General features: G+C 42.7%; 1 protein-coding gene across 6 annotated transcripts in view; it reads left to right on the top strand.

Annotated features, from left to right (window-relative positions):
- The window catches only part of OSBPL9 (oxysterol binding protein like 9), a 2,070,592-nt gene that overhangs the window by 1,771,776 nt on the left and 277,576 nt on the right, over nt 1–21,240 (top strand). For all 6 annotated transcript variants that reach the window (XM_044086075.1, XM_044086074.1, XM_044086077.1 and 3 more), the window contains one exon: nt 15,247–15,418. In XM_044086075.1, coding sequence (XP_043942010.1) covers nt 15,247–15,418 — 172 coding nt within the window. The remainder of the gene's footprint in view (nt 1–15,246; nt 15,419–21,240) is intronic.

Here is a 21,240-nt window from a genome sequence, read left to right as displayed (position 1 = left end):
CTGAGGAGTTTTTCGGCTCCGATTTTGCTTATATTATGCCATCGGATCCTCCGACTTCACAGATATCTAAAAAACGCAAGGAAAAGGACCGACAATCGCAGTCCGCGGTTTCGGCCGAAACCGCGGTTAAGCCAACCGCGAGTGTCTCGGTTTCGACTGAAACCGAGCAAGCGGTTCTTCCTTCAGCCGAAAACTTTCCTTCTACCGAGGCCTCTTCCAACCTCGTGGAATCGGCTTCTGAAATCCCACCTGCTGTTGCAGTTTCTCAGGAATTATCAGACACTATTCCCTTGGATATTTCAACCCCTGCATGTGGAGCTGCTAGGCCACCTGCAGCCATGTCCATTAAGGCCTTTGCCAGGGCTAAAGCAGCTAAAGCTACTAAATCTGTGCCTGCTAAGCCCCCCTCTCACAGGCCTAGCTCTAGTTCACAAATGCTTAGTTTAGCAGAGGATCTCATTTCTTTAATCCGAGGATCCCAACCTCAACCAGACAGGGCCTCTCACCCGCCTCCAGAGAAGAGGCCTAGAGCAGAGCCCCCTGAGCCAGTGTCTACAGATGATTCCTCTGGTGATTCAAATGATACAGACCCTCCAGAGGCTCCGTACTCCCCTTATGAAGACTCTGATGCTGAAGAGTCCATCCCTTCTGCCTCTCCGCCTGAGGAATTTTCTTTTGGGGAAACCTTGCATGCTATGAGGGAACAATTTCAGTGGCAGGGCCAGGATTTTTCAGATTCCAGAAAAAGGCTTAGAACTTTTCTGCATTTACCACAACATAGGCCTTTAGCCATACCTCCAGTTCTTTCTGTTGTAGATGATGCATTTAATGATGCTTGTACTGCTCCTGATTCTCTGCCTCCGGCCCCTGTTAAGCCCGATAGATACTACAGGGTCCCGGACACCCATTACCACTTGTATAAGGCTCCCTTTGCAGATCCAGAGACTATCTCCCAAGGACCTAAGGCTGTAGCAGCTACCTCTGCCAAGAACCTCCTCCCTCTGAAAGGGAATCCAGATCCTTAGAGAGATGGGGTAAAAAAGTTTACACTTCTGCTACTCTTTCAGCTAGGGCCTTGAACTGTCAATTTCACATGATGCAGTATCAAGAATTTTTGCTAGACCAGTTAACCAAAAAAGTGTCCTCGGATGAAACAGTAGACAAAAATATGTGCAGGAAATGGTACATAACATTCAACAAGTCAGTAACCATTCCTTAAAATGCGGCTATGATGCACTGGAGGCTTCCTTTAGATCAGCCATGACCGGCACAGTCATCAGAAGGCATGCATGGTTAAAAGAACAGGCCTTACCAGACCATGTCAAATCAAAACTATTAGATGCTCCTATGGATAAGATCAATTTGTTTGGCTCTCCTGCACAACAAGTGCTGAAGAAGATGGAAGAGAAGGCAAAATCTGTCCAAACAGTGAAAGATTTCTTACAGGTCCAACCTCCGAGGTTTAGCAGGAATTGGCCCTCCAATAATTGGTCCTTTCCAGACTCCTCCAGAACTCAGAGAGGCAGGAATAGGCGTTCAAGAGGCAGAAGCCAATCCAGGGGTGCCTACAGAGGACGCCAGTGGCAGGGCAACAACCAGCGAGGCACAGCCACAGACACAGCCACCACCACAACTACAGGTCAATCACAGTGACTTGGCTCTGGCACCGCCTACCAGGGAACAACTACAAGCACCCTTAGGCGGGAAGCTAGCCTTATTTTCAACAAACTGACATTACATCACAAGAGACAAGTGGATTTTACAGACAATAGACCAAGGTTACAGGTTTCACTTCCATACTCTACCAGGGAAGAGAGGAATGCCAAACCTACCTCCAAATCAAAAGACAGAAGCTCTAAAACAAATATCCCAATTATTAAGGATGAGAGCTGTAGAAAAGGTACCATCTATGGAGCAAGGAAAGGGATTTTACTCCAGACTCTTCCTGGTACCAAGAAAAGAGAGCAAATGGAGACCTATTCTCGACCTGTCCGCTTTAAACACATTCCTCATTGTTCCAAAATTCAAAATGCTGACCCTACAGCAGCTTCTTCCCATGCTGGGCAAGGAGTCTTGGCTGGTGACTCTAGATCTCAAGGAGGCATACCTGCACGTCCCCATATGACCAAACTGCAGAAGATACCTCAGATTTCTTGCAGGATCAGAGCATTATCAATTCTCAGCATTGCCCTTTGGCTTATCTACTTCGCCCAGAGTGTTCACGAAATGCCTGGCATCAGTAATTGCTCATTGCAGGCTTCAGGGAATCCAAATCTACCCCTACTTGGACGACTGCCTGATACAAGCGGACAACAAAAACAAGCTAGCAGAAGACTTACAAAGGGTCATTTACCTGCTACAAGCCCTGGGATACACAGTCAATATAAAAAAGTCAAGACTGATACCATCCCAGAGAATAACCTTTTTGGGTGCAGAGTTGGACACATCAAAGCAAATGGCATTCCTAACAGTAGAAAAACAGGAGCAGCTACCTCTGTACTTCTTGGCTTTAACAAAGCAGAACCATCTGACAGCAAGAAAAGTACTGCAAGCCTTGGGCTTCATGGCATCCTGCATAATATTGGTTCCTCATGCCAGACTGCATATGAGAAAACTACAGTGGTACCTAAGGAATTTATGGTCTCAACACAAGCACAGCTTAGAAACCCAGATTCCACAAGCACAGCTTAGAAACCCAGATTCCAATTATTCCATGCCTGAAGCAAGAATTCCTATGGTGGGCTCAGGCTTGTCAATCAAACACAGGATTGCCCTTCCACAGTACTCAACCAAGCCAAACCATCACGACAGACGCCTCAGACCTCGGTTGGGGGGCACACATGCTGGACAAGTGCATACAAGGCTTATGGACTCAAGACCAGCTGCACCTACACATAAATCTAAAGGAAATGCTGGCAGTAAAACTGGCAATTCAGACATTCAGACCATTCCTCCAACAAGGTCTATTGATGATAAGGACAGACAACACCACAGTTATGTGGTACATCAACAAACAGGGAGGCACACATTCGTATCCTCTTTGCCGGATGGCACTGGACCTCTGGAATGTGGCCCTGAGCTACAACATTCAGTTAAAAGCAATTTTTGTACCAGGAAAAGAAAACATTCTAGCAGACATATTAAGCAGGACTACCACGGATGCCCACGAATGGATGCTGCATCCAGACATCTTCAAAACCATTACAAGAAAATGCGGGCTCCCAGAAATAGACTTATTTGCATCCCCACGCAATCACCAACTACAGAAATTCTGCACAAGGACGTACCACCCACTTGCTTGGAAGGTGGACTCCCTATCCTTCAGTTGGAAAAACCTGACAGCATATGCATTCCCACCACTTCCTTTGATGCACAAGGTGCTATTGAAGATCAAAGAGGACCGTCCAAGGATCATTCTGATAGCTCCAGACTGGCCAAGGCAACATTGGTACCCATTACTGAGGAGCATGTCTCGGGAACAAATATGGCTACTACCCCTGGTTCCCTTGCTGTTAACACAGAACAACTACAACAATCTGCATCCAAACCTGAAAACTCTGCAGCTGACAGCCTGGAACATTGCATAACACCAATTAACCCAAATTTATCCCAAAGTGTTAAAGACATTATCCTTGAGGCTCGCAGACCCTCAACAAGAAATAATTATTCAGCAAAATGGAAAAGATATCTCATTTGGAGTACTGCAAAAGGAGAAGATGTGTCACTGGTAAACATAGCCAACATCCTGGAATACTTGGCAGAGCTCTTCCACACAGGCCTGTCCTATTCCTCCATCAAGATTCATGCATCAGCTATTTCAGCAGAATATGACTTGGATCCTCCTGTCTTCTCACATCCTCTGCTCAGACAGTTTCTGAGAGGAATTAAAAATGTAAAGCCTCCTAGGAAGCCACCATTACCAGCATGGGACTTGAACTTTGTGCTAGAAAAATTGACACTTCCTCCTTTCGAACCAGCAGCAACAGCAGAATTGCAATACTTATCATGGAAGACTGCTTTCCTGCTGGCAATCACTTCAGCAAGAAGGGTATCTGAACTTCAGGCATTAATGGCAGTACAACCCTTCCTGATCTTCCATCAAGATAGAGTGTCCATGAGAACAAATCCTTCCTTTATGCCTAAGGTGGTCTCCAGAGTTTCTTTAAATCAGGCTATCCACCTACCTACATTCTTCCCCAACCCACAGAACAGGGGAGAAAGACTGCTGCATACCTTGGATGTACATAGACAATTACGCTACTACCTGGACAGGACCAAGGGCAATAGAAAAACTGACCAGCTACTGGTAGCATATGCAACAGGAAGGGAAGGAAAAGCAATTTCAAAACAGACAGTCTCCAAGTGGATAGGAAATTGCATTAGATTTTGTTACTCCTACCATGGAAAGAAAACTCCAGAGAACATCAGGCCTCACTCTACAAGGGCTACAGCCACTACCACAGCCTTCTTACGAGGAGTGGCTACCAAGGACATTTTAGAGGCTGCTACTTGGAGCTCCGTGCATACATTTGCCAAGCATTATAATTTACCTTTATACTCTAGATCCCGAGCAGGTTTTGCCACTGCTGTTTTGCAAGGGATCCTAACTACACCATAACTTTATTTTTCCACCTCCCCCAGTTTGGCTATGGTATTCTACCCGTTTGTAAGGACTGCAGATGCATCCTTGAAGGACATAGTACAGTTTTGTACCTACCATAAATGTAGATGTCCGATAGGAATGCATCTGCAGTCAGGATTACCCACCCGCCTTCCCCTCTGTGGTGCTCCTAGGGTATTTGCCCATCTTATAGCTAGCTGGGGGAATCTATTATGGTGTATTTGTTTGTATATATGTACATACATGCTTATTTTGTGTGTTTGCTCTCTACTATTTGGAATCATTGGCATTTATCCAAATTTAGCCTTCCAAGAGGGCACCTGGCATCTGGGGCAAGAAACACTGAGGAAAATGGCGTCTGCTGATGCCTTTATACCCGAAGAACTGCAGCTGTGACGTCGGGTGAAGTGCGACACCAGCCGAGGCCAGACCCAGACCTTGGAATCCGGCCGACCGAAGGGCTGCCTGACGACAGGACAACCCATTTGTAAGGACTGCAGATGCATTCCTATCTGACATCTACATTTATGGTAGGTACAAAACTGTACTTTTCTTGAACTTCCTGCATTTCGTTATGATCCTCCCTTTCCCCTTTGAATTATAACTTTCAGGTTGTACTATATATTGGAGTCTTAACTGTGTAGCTCTGAAATACCCCTTCAAATCAGGTAATCTCAAACCATCTTGTTCTGTTGGCAGAATCAACATATCCCATTTGAGACTTGGACTCTTGCCCTCCCAGATAAAACCCTTCAAGTCTTTATAAAAAAAACTAAAGGGACTGAAAACTTTTTCACTGCTTGTATCTTGCTATCCATAGTGATAAAACAGTGCTTCCAAGTTCTTATTTTTTGTATTGTTTGTTTGTTTAGTCTTTTCTCACATATCCTTAGCTGCCATAACAGAATCCTTTTTAATCCATACTCTTAAGTACATTTTATTATGTCCCCATAAATATTGGTATTGATGAACCATTTTGTATGTGTGAACATAGTTAACAGCTATTGATGTTGTTTTATCTTCATTAATTTTGTATCCCAAAAAGACTTGAAACTGTCTAGAATGTTCTGCATACTGAAATGTCCCTTTATGGTTTTATCCGGTATAAAATGTCATCATCTGCAGATAAAACCAACTTTCCTTGGCTGCCATACCCATTATATACTTTAATTGCTGGGTCCATTTTTTCTTTGCCAGTGGTTCTAAATATAATGCAAATAAAGGGGAAAGAGGGCATATTCTCAGCAGTTCTGTTCCTATGTACATTTTCTCCACTCTGTCTTGTCAGGGTGATATAGAAGATAAAGGAGGACAAGCCAAAATGCTATTCGTAGCTCCCTTTTAGCCAAGAACTGGTTCTCCCTCCAACTGGGTATAGTAAAATTGTTGTGAACCTCTTAAGCCAAAAACAAAAGGTCACTTATAGACCCTAGTCTGAAGACCTTAAAAGCTGACAGATTACATGAGCTAGTTCTTACCCTTTTTAAGTAGGTTTGCTGAGTATGTGCCTTTTCTTCTCTCACTTCCTTTAATTGCTTGTTTGATGAAGATGTGGTTTCTTTTTTAAGGTAGACTAGAAAACCAAGTACAAAGAAAGCATACTTAGCAAAACAGAAAAGATTCTCCCTTAAATGCCTCAGAGAGGGTCAGAACCTTGGTTCAACGTCAGTAATCATGATCCTCAAATACATAGCAGAACTTTATAAATCAGGATTGTCTTATGCCTCATTGAACCTCAATGTCCCTGCAGTTTCAGCCTCTGTGATGTGGGATCCCCTTTATTGTTTATCACTAATAATAGTTTCTTAAGGGATGTTATATGTCTCAACCCCACAAAGAAAATTATCTGTAATGGGAACCCAGTTGTGTGTTTGAGGAGATAACTAGTACCTTTTAGAGCCACTGCTATTTCACCCCCTGAAATACTAGATCCAGAAAACTGCCTTTATTTTAATAGCCGTTACATCTGCCAGAAGGATATTAGAACTGTTGACCCTCATGTACATACAAGCCTTCCCCATCTTTGAAGTAAAAGTGCAGTTTTAATACTTTCAGATTAGCTGACACCAAGATTTATTGTAATAATGCTGTTTACATACTATATGCATCTAGTAGCTGTTATAGGAGGCAAAATATAATTTACTCTGAAACTAGAAGCAGAAAATCAAAGTATTATAAACTATAAATTAAGCACAGTTTGTAGAGACCTAAAACAAATTATGTACAATGAGAAGAAAAGCTATTATCAGCACATTTCCATATAAAAGAGTGTCCAAAGTTTCTTGTGTTCTCTGTCACCAACCAGATGGAATTGTCATATATAAGCTTTTTCTATTGCTACTTGCCACAAAAGTTCTTCTCTTGTACATTTTATCCAGTCCTTGTTTATGTCAGCATGAATTTTGTATTGACTTGAGTTTGCATTCTGTTGCTGTTCTTGGTTCTTATATAAAACATTTAGTTACACATTCAACAAGGTCGTGGCATTGATTATCTTAGCCTGACTTTTAAAAACTGTATATCAAAGTAGGTGTGCAAATCTATTTATAGCATTCAGTGCACATTATGTGACAATATTAAATTATTGCCTGTTCTTCAGTGTATAGCAGTCTTCTACAAAGATAGGCTGGCACTCTGCACTTGTATTATTGTCATGCCCAGAGTGGCAACAGAACTTTCTCTAAGTCAGGCTGTTAAATCTCCCTGTGTTCTAGTCTACTGGATAGAACAAGGAGTGGTTTTGATATGACTTACCCTGAATGTGCTCAGGCAACTTTTACATTGAAAGAACTAAAAGAGAAATGAGATCATACCATTTTCTTTATCTTTTGCAAAAATTAGGGAGAGCAGTTCTGTCTCTAAACAGGCCAAACCTAAATGGCTCACTGACAGCATCTGCATCTTTAACTCCTTCGGTGACCAGACTTAAGGCATGTGAGGTCCTCGTTTACAAGAGTTATAGCGGCCTCCTGCCTTTTGTAAAGGGATGAGTTCCCAGACCATCTTAGAAGCAGCTTTTCCTGGTCATATATCGACATAGTCTCCAAACATTGTAATGTGGACATTAGATGTAGAGCCATGTTATTACTGCTGCCAAACAGTACGATCAGCATAGATGTGTCTTCACTTTGTAGTAATATTTCATTCCCTCTGCACCTTTTCTTCCTTTTATCTCAGCATTCTGAGATTGAGGGGTGGAGTATCCGGTCGCCTATCTTGTTATCTTCCCTCTTTTATCCCCACCAGCTGAATTAATATCTGGAGAAGCAGCTTTGAGGGTCCTTCTTTTTCATGTGCTATTCTTGAAGGCATGGCAACCTGGGCTGCTCTTACTCTGGTCTCTGCCCAGACTCCTGTAGCTGAAAGGGCAAGAAAGAACTAAAGATGGCATAGTTGAATGACCCTCTTATACCAGAAATGTGCTGGCATCAAGGTTGGAGGGCATCTACCTGTCCCAGAGACAGAGAGAGAGAGACAGGAGTGAAAAGCTGTGGAAGTCAGGCTGGAAATTGGGCTTTAGTCCCAAGCATGATCATTACTGTAACAGTGAACATACACAAATATCAACAGTTGTGGCAAGTTCTAGCACAGTTATAATTTACCATTGCTGCTCTAAGGTTATCTAATCTGTATTAGTGTACTTAAAGAGAAGTGTGATGAGTTCAGGGAGACAAAGCTACCCTGCAAAAATGTTTAAAAATATTACAGTGAGTTTCAGAATTCCATTCGTGAATTTCTTCCCACTGATGTTCTTCGTGTTTCACTGTTGCAGTCATTACATTTGGGTTATCTGCTTGCAGGTTGCCCTCAGTGATCCTGATTAACAAAGCCTTGGGTCCTGCGTCAGTTGCTGTCCCTTCTTCCATGATGTCAGGTCGTCAGGGGTATAAAACATGCAGCCGACGCCATTACATCAGTCTTTCTTGCCGTGCGGTGCCCGAAGCAGAAGCAGTTCGCAAGTGGCTGTTGGCCAACTCCTGAAATTTTCATTTTTGAGTTTCAGAACCAAAGTCTTTAACTAAAGCTAAGTATCCAGTTGGGGAAATTTTTCTTGCTCCGTACCGATGTCAGTAAAAGTTAATAATTGCATTACTTGTGGAAAGCAAATACCTCATAAAGATTTTCATTCGTACTGTATTCCTTGCCTAGGCCCATAACCACGACGTACCTTGTTGTCAGTTTTGTGCTTTATTTAATCAGCGCACTATCCATCGGTATATTTTTGCCTCTAAATATTTCAGTTCTCGGTTTAATTATCCAGAAATGTTGTCGGTTAGCCATCCAACTGCCGGGATTCAGAAAAAACGCAAAGATAAAGACAGAGACAGGCTGCCGAGGTCCAAAACTGCTGATGACGCTTCTCCTAAGCCAGTCACCAGTTCGCCGATACTCAGTGAGGTGCTTTCGCAGCCCCTGATACCTGCTACTTCTGATTCACAGGCCTCTACTGAGACCCATTCGGAGTCTGGTATGCCGCGAGATGCTTCAGCTATGGAACCCGCGGATGTCTCTACCTTGGATGGGTCCAAAGCCGCTGTGCAGGCACCGGCTTCTGAGGGTGTATTCAAGCCTACGGACTTGCATATTAAATCGACGCCTCCTTCATTACTTAGGCCTAAATCTCGATCCATGTCTAAAAAAAACGACGCCCAGGCCACATGCTCAGGCCTCTATGCATAAAAAACAAATGATAAGAATGGCTGAAGATCTAATAACTCTAATCAGGGGTGGCCAAACCCCCCCCCCCCCCTTGTAAGAGGCCTAGGCCTGAGGTTGATTATGAATCTTCTGATCAGAATTCTGTTTTTTCTGACTCTTCTGATTATCTGGATTTATCCTTACCTACTTATGAGGATTCTGATGTAGAGGACTCTATTCCCTCTGCTTTTCCTCCTGAGGATTTTTCTTTTGGGGAAACCTTACATACTCTAAGGGAGCATTTCCACTGGGAAAGCCAGGATTTTTCTGATTCAAAAAAGAGGCTTAGGGATTTCCTTCTCCTACCTCAGCATAGGCCTTTAGCTATTCCTCTTGTACTAGACATTGTTGATGATGCTTTCTCGGAATCTAGTTTGGCACCTGATTCCCTGCCTCCTGCTCCCAGAAAACCTGACAGATACTACAGGGTCCCTGAGTCCCACAAGTTCCTTTTCAAAAATCCTATTGCAGATCCAGAGACTATTTCACAGGGGCCCAAGGGCATTAAGGCTTCTACTGCTAAAAATCCTACCCCTTCTGATAGAGACTCCAGGGTGCTGGATAGATGGGGTAAGAAGGTGTACACTTATGCAACCTTGGCCATTAGGGCTTTAAACTGCCAGTTTCATATGTTAAAATTTCAGCAACATGTTATTGGACTGCTTAAACAGAAAATTATGTTGATTCCTGACTGTGTGGAAAATAAAGAATTACAGGATTTAATGCATTCTGCCGAACAAGTTGGAAAACACTTTGCAATGTGGTTTTGATTTATTAGAGGCCTCTTGTAGGGCTGCTGTTACTGGGTCTGTGCTCAGAAGGCATGCTTGGCTTAAAGAGCGATCTTTGCCTGATCATGTTAAAGCTAAATTGTTGGATGCTCCTTTAAATCAGGACCGCCTGTTTGGCAACAAGACTGAGGAAGTTCTTAAAAAGATGGAAGATAAAGCTAAATCTATACAAACTATTAAGGATTTTTTACAAGTTCAGCCTCCTAGATTTAGTAGGCACTGGCCCTCTAAGAATTGGTCCTTCCAGCCCCTTCCAGGTCTTCTCAAGCCAAACCCAGACACAGCAAAAAACCCAGGTTTCAGTCCCAGGGGACCCACAGAAGTAAGCAGTGGGGGGGCCTCCACTTCCAAGTCTGGGAATAATAAGACTCCCCCCTATGGTAAACTGTCTCATTGACTTCCTTTTAAATTTCCAAGCACTTATCAACTGACTGCCCCTTTGGGGGAAAGATTGCTCTTCATGCAAAGAATTGGGAACTCATTAGCCAGGACAAATGGGTTTTAAATATAGTGTCCCAGGGATACAGATTTCACTTCCACACGTTGCCATCACCAAGTGGGTGGCTGGACCTACCCCCAAATCAGTGGGCAGAGGCCCAAAAACAGGCACTTCCTCTCTTAAGCATGGGGGCTATTCAACTGGTACCAGAAGAGGAAAAGGGACAAGGTTTCTACTCGACTTTTCCTAGTACCCAGAAAAGACAATTCATGGCGTCCTATCCTGGACCTGAGTACTCTAAACATCTTTTTGGAGATTCCAAAATTCAAGATGCTGATTCTTCACCAATTACTTCCTATGCTAGGCAAAGATGCCTGGTTGGCAACACTAGATTTAAAAGAAGCATACCTGCACATCCCAATCAGGGAATCTTGCAGAAGATACCTACGCTTCAAAGCAGGCTACACACACTATCAGTTCTCTGCACTGCCCTCTGGCTTATCTACTGCGCTCAGGGTATTCACAAAGTGCCTAGCTCCAGTTATTGCATTTTGCAGGCAAAGTAATATTCAGATATACCCATATCTGGACGATTGTCTAATTCAGGCAGAAAGCCAGGACATACTTATGAATCATCTGGCTTTTGTAAAAAGGGTTCTAACTTATCTGGGGTACACCATAGATGAAAAGAAATCACACCTGGTACCCTGTCAACAAATTATATTCCTGGGAGCAAGCTTGAATACAACTTCCCAGATGGCTTACCTCACGCCAGAAAAGCAAATTCATTTGACAACCTACTTCAAACAAGTGGCCACAAAAACCCTGCTATCTGCAAGACAAATACTGCAAGCCTTGGGGTTCATGGCCTCCTGCATTCTTCTCATTCCATATGCAAGACTGCATATGAGGAAACTACAGTGGTATCTAAAAAGCCTATGGTGTCAACATTCTCAAGACCTAGAAACAATGATTCCTATCATACCTTGCCTACACCTAGAGTTCCTTTGGTGGGCAGAGGCCTACCACCAAAACAAGGGACTACCTTTCACACCACCCCCTGCCGCACAAACCCTAACAACAGATGCATCGGACTATGCATGGGGGGCTCACCTGGCAGGGAAGTGCATTCAGGGCAAATGGAACCCAAGTCAAATGCACCTGCATATCAGTCAAAAAGAAATGTTAGCTGTACAGAATGCTCTGACAGCCTTCAAGGACCACATTCTTCCAGGACAACTAATGGTAAAGACGGACAACACCACTGTTATGTGGTACATAAACAAGCAGGGGGGTACACATTCTTACCCCCTCTGCAGACTAGCCATGGCATTGTGGAACTCAGCCTTGAACTACCAAGTGCACCTACAAGCTCACTTCCTGCCTGGAAAGTTAAATACACTGGCAGATGGACTAAGCAGAAACCTCATGGACCCACATGAGTGGAAACTGGAACCAAGGCTTTTCAACATGTTGACAAGCAAATGGGGGAGCCCAGATATATACCTGTTTGCCTCTCCCCAGAATTACCAGTTGGACACATTTTGCACAAGGACTCCCCACAAACAAGCCTGGAAAGTGGATGCTCTGTCCTTCAAATGGAAAAACCTATCAGTCTATGCCTTCCCCCTCTGCCTCTACTCTCCAAAGTACTACTAAAAATCAAACAGGACAAACCAGGGATGATTTTTATTGCTCCAGACTGGCCGCGCCAACACTGGTACCCCCTCCTGCGCAGTGTGTCATGGTTATCTCCATGGAACCTGCCTCAGACTCCTTCCCTGCTCTCGCAGCAGGAGAACCAGATTCTGCACCCTCCGCTTCCAACAGTGAACCTTGCAGCCTGGCTAATTACTTAATCTCTTTACCATCCTTCAGCAAACCTGTGATGGATATCATCTTAGAGGCAAGTAGGCCTAGTACTAGAAAATCTTATGCTGAAAAATGGAAAAGATTCTGTGCCTGGAACCAGTCTCAAGGGATGAGCACAGCAGTGCCCAGTTTACCTAAGATTTTACAATACTTAACTGAGATGCTTCACAAGGGCCTGTCTTTTTCCTCCATTAAAATCCATGCCTCAGCCATTTCAGCTCATTATAACACAGAACCTCCCCTCTTCTCTCATTCACTGCTCAAGCAATTCCTTAGAGGGGCCAAAAATTTGAGACCACCCAGGAGAGCTCCAACCCTAGCCTGGGACCTTAACTTTGTCTTGGAGAAACTCACTCTACCTCCTTTCGAGCCAGCTGCTACTGCAGACTTAAAATTTCTTTCTTGGAAAACAACTTTCCTTTTAGCAGTCACTTCAGCTAGAAGGGTATCTGAATTGCAGGCCCTTATGGCAGTGGAGCCTTTCATCATCTTTCATACGGACAGGGGTCCCTCAGAACCAATCCATCCTTCATGCCCAAGGTGATATCCAGTGTGGCTCTTAATCGGACCATTCATTTGCCAACCTTCTTTCCCAATCCACAGAATAAGGGAAACGGATGCTGCATTCCTTAGATGTGCACAGACAACTTAGATTCTACTTGGACAGGACTAAACCTCAAAGGAAATGTGAACAACTGCTGGTAGCATTTGCTGCAGGGGTAGAGGGGAAGGCTATTTCAAAGCAAATCATTTCTAAATGGATAAGCCATTGCATTCATTTCTGCTGTAAGCACCATGGAAAACCTGTCCCCCAGGGGATCAGACCTCACTCCACCAGGGCTGCGTCTACCTCTACAGCCTTTCTCAGAGTTGTCCCTACCAGGGACATCCTAGAAGCTGCTACCTGGAGTTCTGTACATACTTTCACCATGCATTATCATTTGCCAATTTTCTCTAAATCCAGAGCTGGCTTTGCCACTGCAGTCTTACAGGGCCTTATAGCTGGCCCTAATGCTATCTAAACTCCTCCTCCCTACCATAGCTTTGGGAATCTACCCAAATGTAATGACTGCAACAGTGAAACACGAAGAACATAGTGCAGTTGTGTACACTTACCATATATGTAGATATTCGAGTGTATTCACTGTTGCACTCCTGGTTACCCTCCCTCCAGCCCCCTAACTTCTTTTGGCTATACCTCTATTTACCTTTACAATGCCTAAAAGCCTTTTTGGTGTATTTGCTTTTTTGTTGGAGGTATATCTTTGTGCTTTTATGTTTAATTGCTTCCCATTAGGGGGGCACCTGACATCTGGGGCAAGAAAAACTGATGTAATGGCATCGGCTGCATGTTTTATACCCCTGACATCATTGTAGAAGGGAGAGCAACTGACGCAGGACCCAAGACTTTGTTAATCAGGCCGACTGAGGGCAACCTGCAAGCAGATAACCCAAATGTAATGACTGCAACAGTGAATACACTCGAACATCTACATTTATGGTAAGTGTACATAACTGTACTTTCTTTAATTAGTAAAAAAAAACTACAAGAAAATCCTAGTCAAGCTAGAGTTTTCACTGTGTACGTCCTTAAATCTTCTTGCAAAACAGAATAATGGGATATAGGTTCATAGGTTCATGGATACATACTAGGCTATTGGTCCTAGGGCCTGTATAACCCTAGCCAAAAAGGTACCCTGGCTTTCACCACCCAAGAAAATTATTTTCCTGTGCCCCTGTCAAGCAGAGCCACAGAAGTGATGCCCGGGGTGAATTTCTTATTTCCCATCCAATCATCAAGATTTTTATAGGTGCAAATGACCCCTTAAGGTCACCAAATGTTTCAGCTATATGGCAGTTCCAAATGTCCATGACTTTTTTTCTTTTTAAGTCTGTTAATGGACACATTTAGGCCAATAAAGCCAAACCCCATTAACTGTGGACATACATGCTTCAGACTTTGTATGACCTCATCAGCACGGCATAAGTGGACTGTTTGGCTAACCTTTAGAAACACAGGGTAGTCGTACTCAACTGATGTCCATTACACTTGTGGATATTGATATGTCCCCATCTCTCTATAATGAAACTTGGATATGAATATAGTCCCCATAGTGGTCTGAATATGATCATAATGTGAAACCATGGCAAATAATCATTTTTCAGTTTACATGTAATGATTCAATCTTTGTGAAACTATTAAACATATTATTATTATCAACAGTTTGTCATGAAGTGATAAATATGTTGCAATAGCAAGCAAATTATTCACCGGACCCAAGAGTACTGGCCAGTGAGGAGAAAGTTTATAGAAATGTAATCCTTAATTTTATGAAAGCTGAATTGCTTTTCATTTACAGTTTTGGTATTTTGTCTTCTAGTGTCAGAGTGCTATGTTTTGGTCAGTTTTTGTGGTTTCTTTAGCAGTAAGTACTAATCTGATTAGAAAGTACTATGAATTTGAGTAGGATGCTTAATGAGAGAAAGTACTGTATAGCAACTACAATGTTTTACCTCAAATTTTGAGTAATAAATAATGAAAGCAAATGAATACAAGTGGCATTAGTACTGTGTTTGTTATAATGGTGTACTTTCCAAAGTTTTTAAAGCGAGTGCTGCAGATTTTGTTACTGTTCAGAAAGTTTAGCTTTGCTACATTGCATGATGATGGAGTTTGAAATGATGCTGTATAACAATGAATCAAAATTGTGCTGAGAATAAGTGGAAAATCTTTAAGGAGCTGCCGTAACCTCTGCATCTTACTTGTTGATAGCAGAATTATTTTGAGTGCCTAACTTTGAATTTTATTTATTTATTTATTGTAGCATTGCAGATCAGAAGGACCCCAAAGATCGAATGGTGCAGGTAGTGAAATGGTACCTCTCAGCATTCCATGCTGGAAGGAAAGGCTCTGTTGCCAAAAAGCCATACAATCCCATTTTGGGAGAGATCTTCCTGTGTCACTGGGACATTCCAGGCTTTGAAAATGAAAATGTGGTGCGTTATTTCAGTGCATTATCTTTTGTTATCTTTATTTTTCTTTAAAGATTTATATGTATGTGCTCTGTACTATTTGCTCTGTTATTATAAATACAACTTATGAAAACCAATGTCTAAGCAAAAAAAATGTGTGTGTGTGTGTATGTATATATAGAGAGAGAGAGTGAGAGAGAGAGGCAAAAATCAAGTTTAGACTAGACATGTTAGAAATGGCTGGCCAGCAGCAGCTTAATTTTTTCTCTGCCAGGTTATTTGAAGAAGATTGCTACTATATCTGTGGACAGAGAAAATTTTGTTTGCAGCATCATTATGAGATGGTCACCCTTCATAGTAAAATAACTGGAATCAAAAGAGAAAGAGAGAGAGATAAATTCATGCATTTGTCAGATGTTCGTTACTCATGCCGTAATATAGTGAATGAAAGTGCCAGGGGATTTAATTTCTGTAACAAATGCTAAATATCTTGGCATCTCAGTTAAAGTATTTTAAAATACAGTGCGCAAGTAGAATTTAGGTTATAGTGTGTTCTGTAATTCTGCTACCCATTGGTGTTTTCATAAGTACAAATTCCAGTTTAGAGGGTATTTTGTATATTGTTTCTGTGCTGACTAGATAACAGCTTATAATGGCAAGTTGTCAAGGAAGCTGTTAAGTACAAGGAAGTGCAGTAGCTGAAAGTAAAACATTGCAAAGCTTGTCCTGTGTGCCATTGCTGGACATTTAGTGTGCACTAGAATATCTGAATGCCTTTTTTCTGACTTGTGGAGATTGAGAATTCTGTTACTGTAGAGAGATTTACATCTTCAAAACACAGTAATTGGAAGCGAGAATACTGTGTAAAGGCTGCTGCTTTGGGAGGTCTGACCACCTTTTACAGAGCTATCTGCTAGACAGTTCTCCATATTTTAAGGCTTGCCATTTCCAAAACACAGTGGTCTTCACAGTCATATGATACTCATCTATACCATTCCTCCAGTTCTGTTGATAATTGTTTACATCAAGCTACATTGCTGTGTGTTGGATGGACTAATAGGTAGCATACTATTTTCATCAAACTGTGTGTTGCATTATATAGGCTATAAAGGTGTAATAGATGTTTTAATATATCCACTTCTGAAGTGAAGTTTTCATTCCAGAAAGGAGATAACAAAATGACAGTGGTAAAATGTTTGTGTCAGCTGTATACTTGATTAATGTTCATGAAAAAGATATGCACACACGTCTTACCTAGTCATCTTGTTTTTTTATGTCCTAGACTGTTGTAGACCATTGTCCTTTACACAGACAGTACAGAAGTGTCCAGTACCCTTGATAGGTGTAAGGCTAACTGTCATATTTTGGAAGGTTTTCAGATTTCTTCGCACAGTGGAATTATAGCACTGTTTGAGATGCCACACAGCTACACTGAGTTACATTTTGGCTCCATTTACCTGTTTTTTGATCATCAACCCCTTTCCAGTCAATCAGCCCATTCATTTTCCATCACTGTTGTAAGATCCAGCTGGAAAGGCCATCAATTTAGGCAGCCATTAGGGGTGGTTCCTGTGTGACATAACCCCACATGCACTTGTTAATGCACTGAGTAGTATTTGGGAACTCTGCTCTTTGTACAGGATGACCCCTCACCTCTGCAAGCTGCTTGCTCCAAATAGTGTTGCCCCTTCTCCTGAACCATAGTGGGTGGTGTCAGTAGTCTCCACCAGGGAAATCTTATCACTGTATGTGCCTTAGAGTGTACATATCTCTTCCCACTCCCAACAGAGGTGAGTGGGCCAAGTCTTTGCAGTCCTCTACATCCCTGCCCAGCTCTGTCAGTGCTGCTAATCAAAACCAGGTTGCTCAATTCACAGTGAGGGCTGTATCCCTCTGCACCACCGAGCCAGACTTGTAATGATTTACTTTTAAGATGGCCTTCCCTAAAGAAGATAGTAATATTGTAGGAAAGCTACTTGTTATAACTGTATATATTCACGGAGAAGTCACTGTGAAAGTTAAGCTCGCATCTATCCTTCTCTCTAAGAAGAGTATATGTTGTAATTTATGATTCTGTACTAAACTACTGTAGAGTAATTTGTCAACCTGCAGATACTATTTGATTCATGGGTATATACTAGGCTAATGACCACCAGGAACTTTATAAGCCTAGCCAGGAAGTCCAACCCTGTAGTGTCCTGATCTATCAGGAGAGTTTATTAGGGAGGGGATATGTTAGTTGGGAAGTTTCTAGGGGTTATTTGGGGTGGTTTGTTAGACATTGAGGCCAGACCAATGGTAAATTTCCAATTTCCCATCCATTGTTCAAGATCACAATTAAACAGGGTTAAGGATGTATTCTGCTTCATATGTATGGAAGCCTGTTCCATAGCATGGGTATCATAGGTTCATAGGTCTATACTAGACTAATGGCCCTGGAGCCTTTACAACCCTAGCCCATAGGATTACCCTGGCATCGTGCCAACCAACCTTAGTTTCCATTGCCTCTGTCGAGTAGAGCCACTGGAGTGATCCCTGGGGTGACTTTTCTGTTACCCATCTACTCATCAAGATTTCTCTTGAAGAGGGTCAGTGAGGTGCTTTGTTTGACATGTATGGGAAGTCTGTTTCATAGCATGGGCAGTCTCTGGGTTATGAACCTGTCCCTCCAGCACATTCTGTCAATTGTGGTAATGAGGTTGATGTCTCTGGAGCGTGTGGTGTGGAGAGATTGGGATTTCTTTAAATGCAGCATTTGTAACAGAGCTGGCTCAGACATGGCTTTATAAGTCAAGCAGAGATCGCCTGTAAGTAGGCGATATGAGACAGAGAATAATTGTAGTTTTTTGAGTCTGTCCATATAGAACAAGTGTTTAAGGCCTATGATCCTCTTTGTGAGGGACTTTTGCTGCCTCTCCAGTTGTTGCAGGTGTCTAGTGAGGTACATGCCAAATGGGGCATTATACTCGATGACTGGCCTTATGAGGGAAGAGTAGAAGGAGACAATGATGTCTCTCTTCCTGGATGCAAAACCCTAAGTAATAAGATGTGCCACATAGAAGGACTTTCTGACCACAGTGGCAATGTGGTGGTCAAAAGAGAGCTTGCTGTCAACCTGTGTTCCCAGATCTCTTATAACACCTTCTGTGTTCAGTGGACTACCATTGATGTGGTAGTTCATAGGAACTGGATTTTTCCCAAAGGAGATGATGACACATTTTTTGGCATTGAGCTTAAGGCCATGGTTCTGACACCAGTTGTTTGTCTCAGTGAGGCCTTCCTGTAGGATGTCAACATCACTTGGGAGTTAGTAATGGGTCCCAACTTGCAGTCATCTGCGAACTGTCAGCCAGAGTCCTTTCATGTTGTACTGGACTTCTGAGAAGTAGAAAGCAAACAGGAGAGGACCCAGGACCAATGCCTGCATGACTCCACTCGTGACTGGTCAGCAGTCTGACTTCGAGTCAGCTACTTTCACACTGTGGGTTCTATCTGTGAGCTAGTTTGCAACCCACCTATTGATATAGAGGTTGATGCCTAGCTTGGTGAGTTTTCTATGATTCCTGAGTGGGGAATGGTATCAAAGTCCTTGGCCAGATCAAGGTAGGCTGTATGAACCACCTTGCCCTCATCCACAGCTCGTGACCGACTCACAGAAGTCGACTAAGTTGAGCAGGCATATGATCTACCCTTCACAAAACCAAACTATGTGGGATCTAGATTTTGGAGATTCCCTATATCTTTGTTTATTAGGTCCATGATGATGCATTCCATAACTTTGCATATCAGACTTGCCAGGCTAATGGGGCGATAGTTCCCAGGGTCTGTAGTTGCTCCTCCTTTTGGAGAGGGATAACTATAGGAGTGTGCCATTCAGTAGGGACAAAGCCTGAGGTGAGGCTGTGATTGAACAGGGCACACAGGTGAGGTGCCAGTTCATTCTGTAGTTCATGTAGAACACAGCCAGGGATATTGTCAGGTCCCATAGAAGCTGTATTCTTGGCCTTGGGCAGTGCTGTTTTAACCTGTGCAGCAGTAATACTGGGTGCCTAGCAATCTACTGGTATTGTGATTGGTCCTTTGGGGAGGGGAGAGTTGACACTGAATCTGTCGGCCAGTATATTGGCAATATCTGTTGGCTCTGTACCATTATGCAGTAGCTCAGAGCAAATTTGGGTATTGCCCTGGAGGTTCTTTACATAGCTATAGAAGGCCTTGTGGTTATCTTTACTATCTGCTGCAATTCTGTTTTCATAGTTAGGTTTAGAGGATTTGATGAGGGATCTCAACTTTTTGTTGAGGCTGATAAGGGAGATTTTCCAGTCTTGGGACTTCACATTATTCCACTTCAGCATCCTCCTTCTGTTGTAGAGTTTGTTCTTGGTTCTATTGAGTATAGCGAGATCCATGCATTTGTGTACGTGTCCGTACAGTGCATTGGTGTATGATTCGGCGGTCATGCAACTATTCTCCATTTGCATGGGTGTTGTGAAGTTAGCCACCTCTAGCCCAAAGTTAGCTTTAGAGAAGTTTTTCATGGTGGTTACCTTTGCTGGGGGGGAGGGATGTGGATTTCCAAGGTGATTAGTCTGTGGTCAGATCTAACCAGGGAGGAGTTGACTATTGGGGTAGAGCAGTGGTCGCCCATGTATCTCAAAAGACACAGCTTTCTCACCAACGTGTCTGATTGATGTCACATGCAAAATTTAAATCCATGGATTAGTGGCTCTGATGATGTTTGTTTTGTGGAAGTGCAAAAGGTATTGCCAGACATAGGTCTCCTCTCAGTAACCTGTAGGAGATTGAGTTTAGAGGTAATGCTCTAAGGCAATCCAGTATAGGACAGTGTGTGTATACCCTGGCTTCTCCTGGTATGGAACCTTTGTGGGTGTTCCATTTGTTGCATTTGTCTTGTCAGGTATATGTCAAAAGGGGGCATTTTTCTCGTAATTTTATTGCTTTATGTTTCAAAAGTGGATACACAGATCATTTGGTGTCTTGGAGCTGAGTACCTACTACACATTCCTGTTGACTGTAAGGGACATAGGGGACAGATGAAAGTTAAATTTATTGATAACCCTTCCACTGTCTAAAGATGGCTAATGAGTTACTTTACTTGAAATGGAGTGGAAGACGTTTTCATGAGTGTGTGATCCTTTGAGGCGATATTTGTCCCATCATCAGGTTTTATTAATTTTCCAGTACAGATTTAGATCTTTTGATCACGTTAGTCATGCTACCACCCTCATGAATATGTAGAAGGTTGACCAGTATGGGTGGACCCTATAACCAAGCATAGGTCACCTTATAATGGTTTGTAAGAAACTGTGAATAATGATAAGGCCTCCAGCTGCTTAGAGTAACTTCAGGAAAGCAAACCTGTGATTTTCATTGTTAGATGATGCTGGTGTGTTTTGAGTTGAGCTATATGCTTTCGTGGGTACATGTCAAATGGGGTGTTATATTCTGTTATGGGCTTGATCAGAGAGAAAAAAAATATTACATTTGTTAACTGGTTAAACCCAGTGGACAATAAATGCCCCTTTTCTGGGACAGTCTTGGAACAGTCTTTGGTTAAGCAACTTATTGTGACTGCTGCAGGGTGTAAGTCTAGCAACCAATAGTCTTGAATCTCTGTACTCAGTTACCAGACAGTCAGTTTTCAGTTTTAGTCCCTATAAACACTGTTGGGACCTCAAAGTATTGAAGAATGACTCAGATTATTCCAGCTATGTGAATGAAGTCTTGTGCACCAGTCAAACATCTTAAGAATGCTAATGCAGGACCCTAACTCTGTTCCTAGCAGCCAAAAGTCGAGGCACTGCTTTATGCAAAAGCTGACTAGA

Source organism: Protopterus annectens, chromosome 10.part0 (genome assembly GCF_019279795.1).
Source record: "Protopterus annectens isolate FY-2018-M chromosome 10.part0, PAN1.0, whole genome shotgun sequence".
Lineage (NCBI taxonomy): Eukaryota > Metazoa > Chordata > Ceratodontiformes > Protopteridae > Protopterus > Protopterus annectens.
Note: the sequence above shows the minus strand (reverse complement) of the source record. Positions and strands in the feature narration are given on the sequence as shown.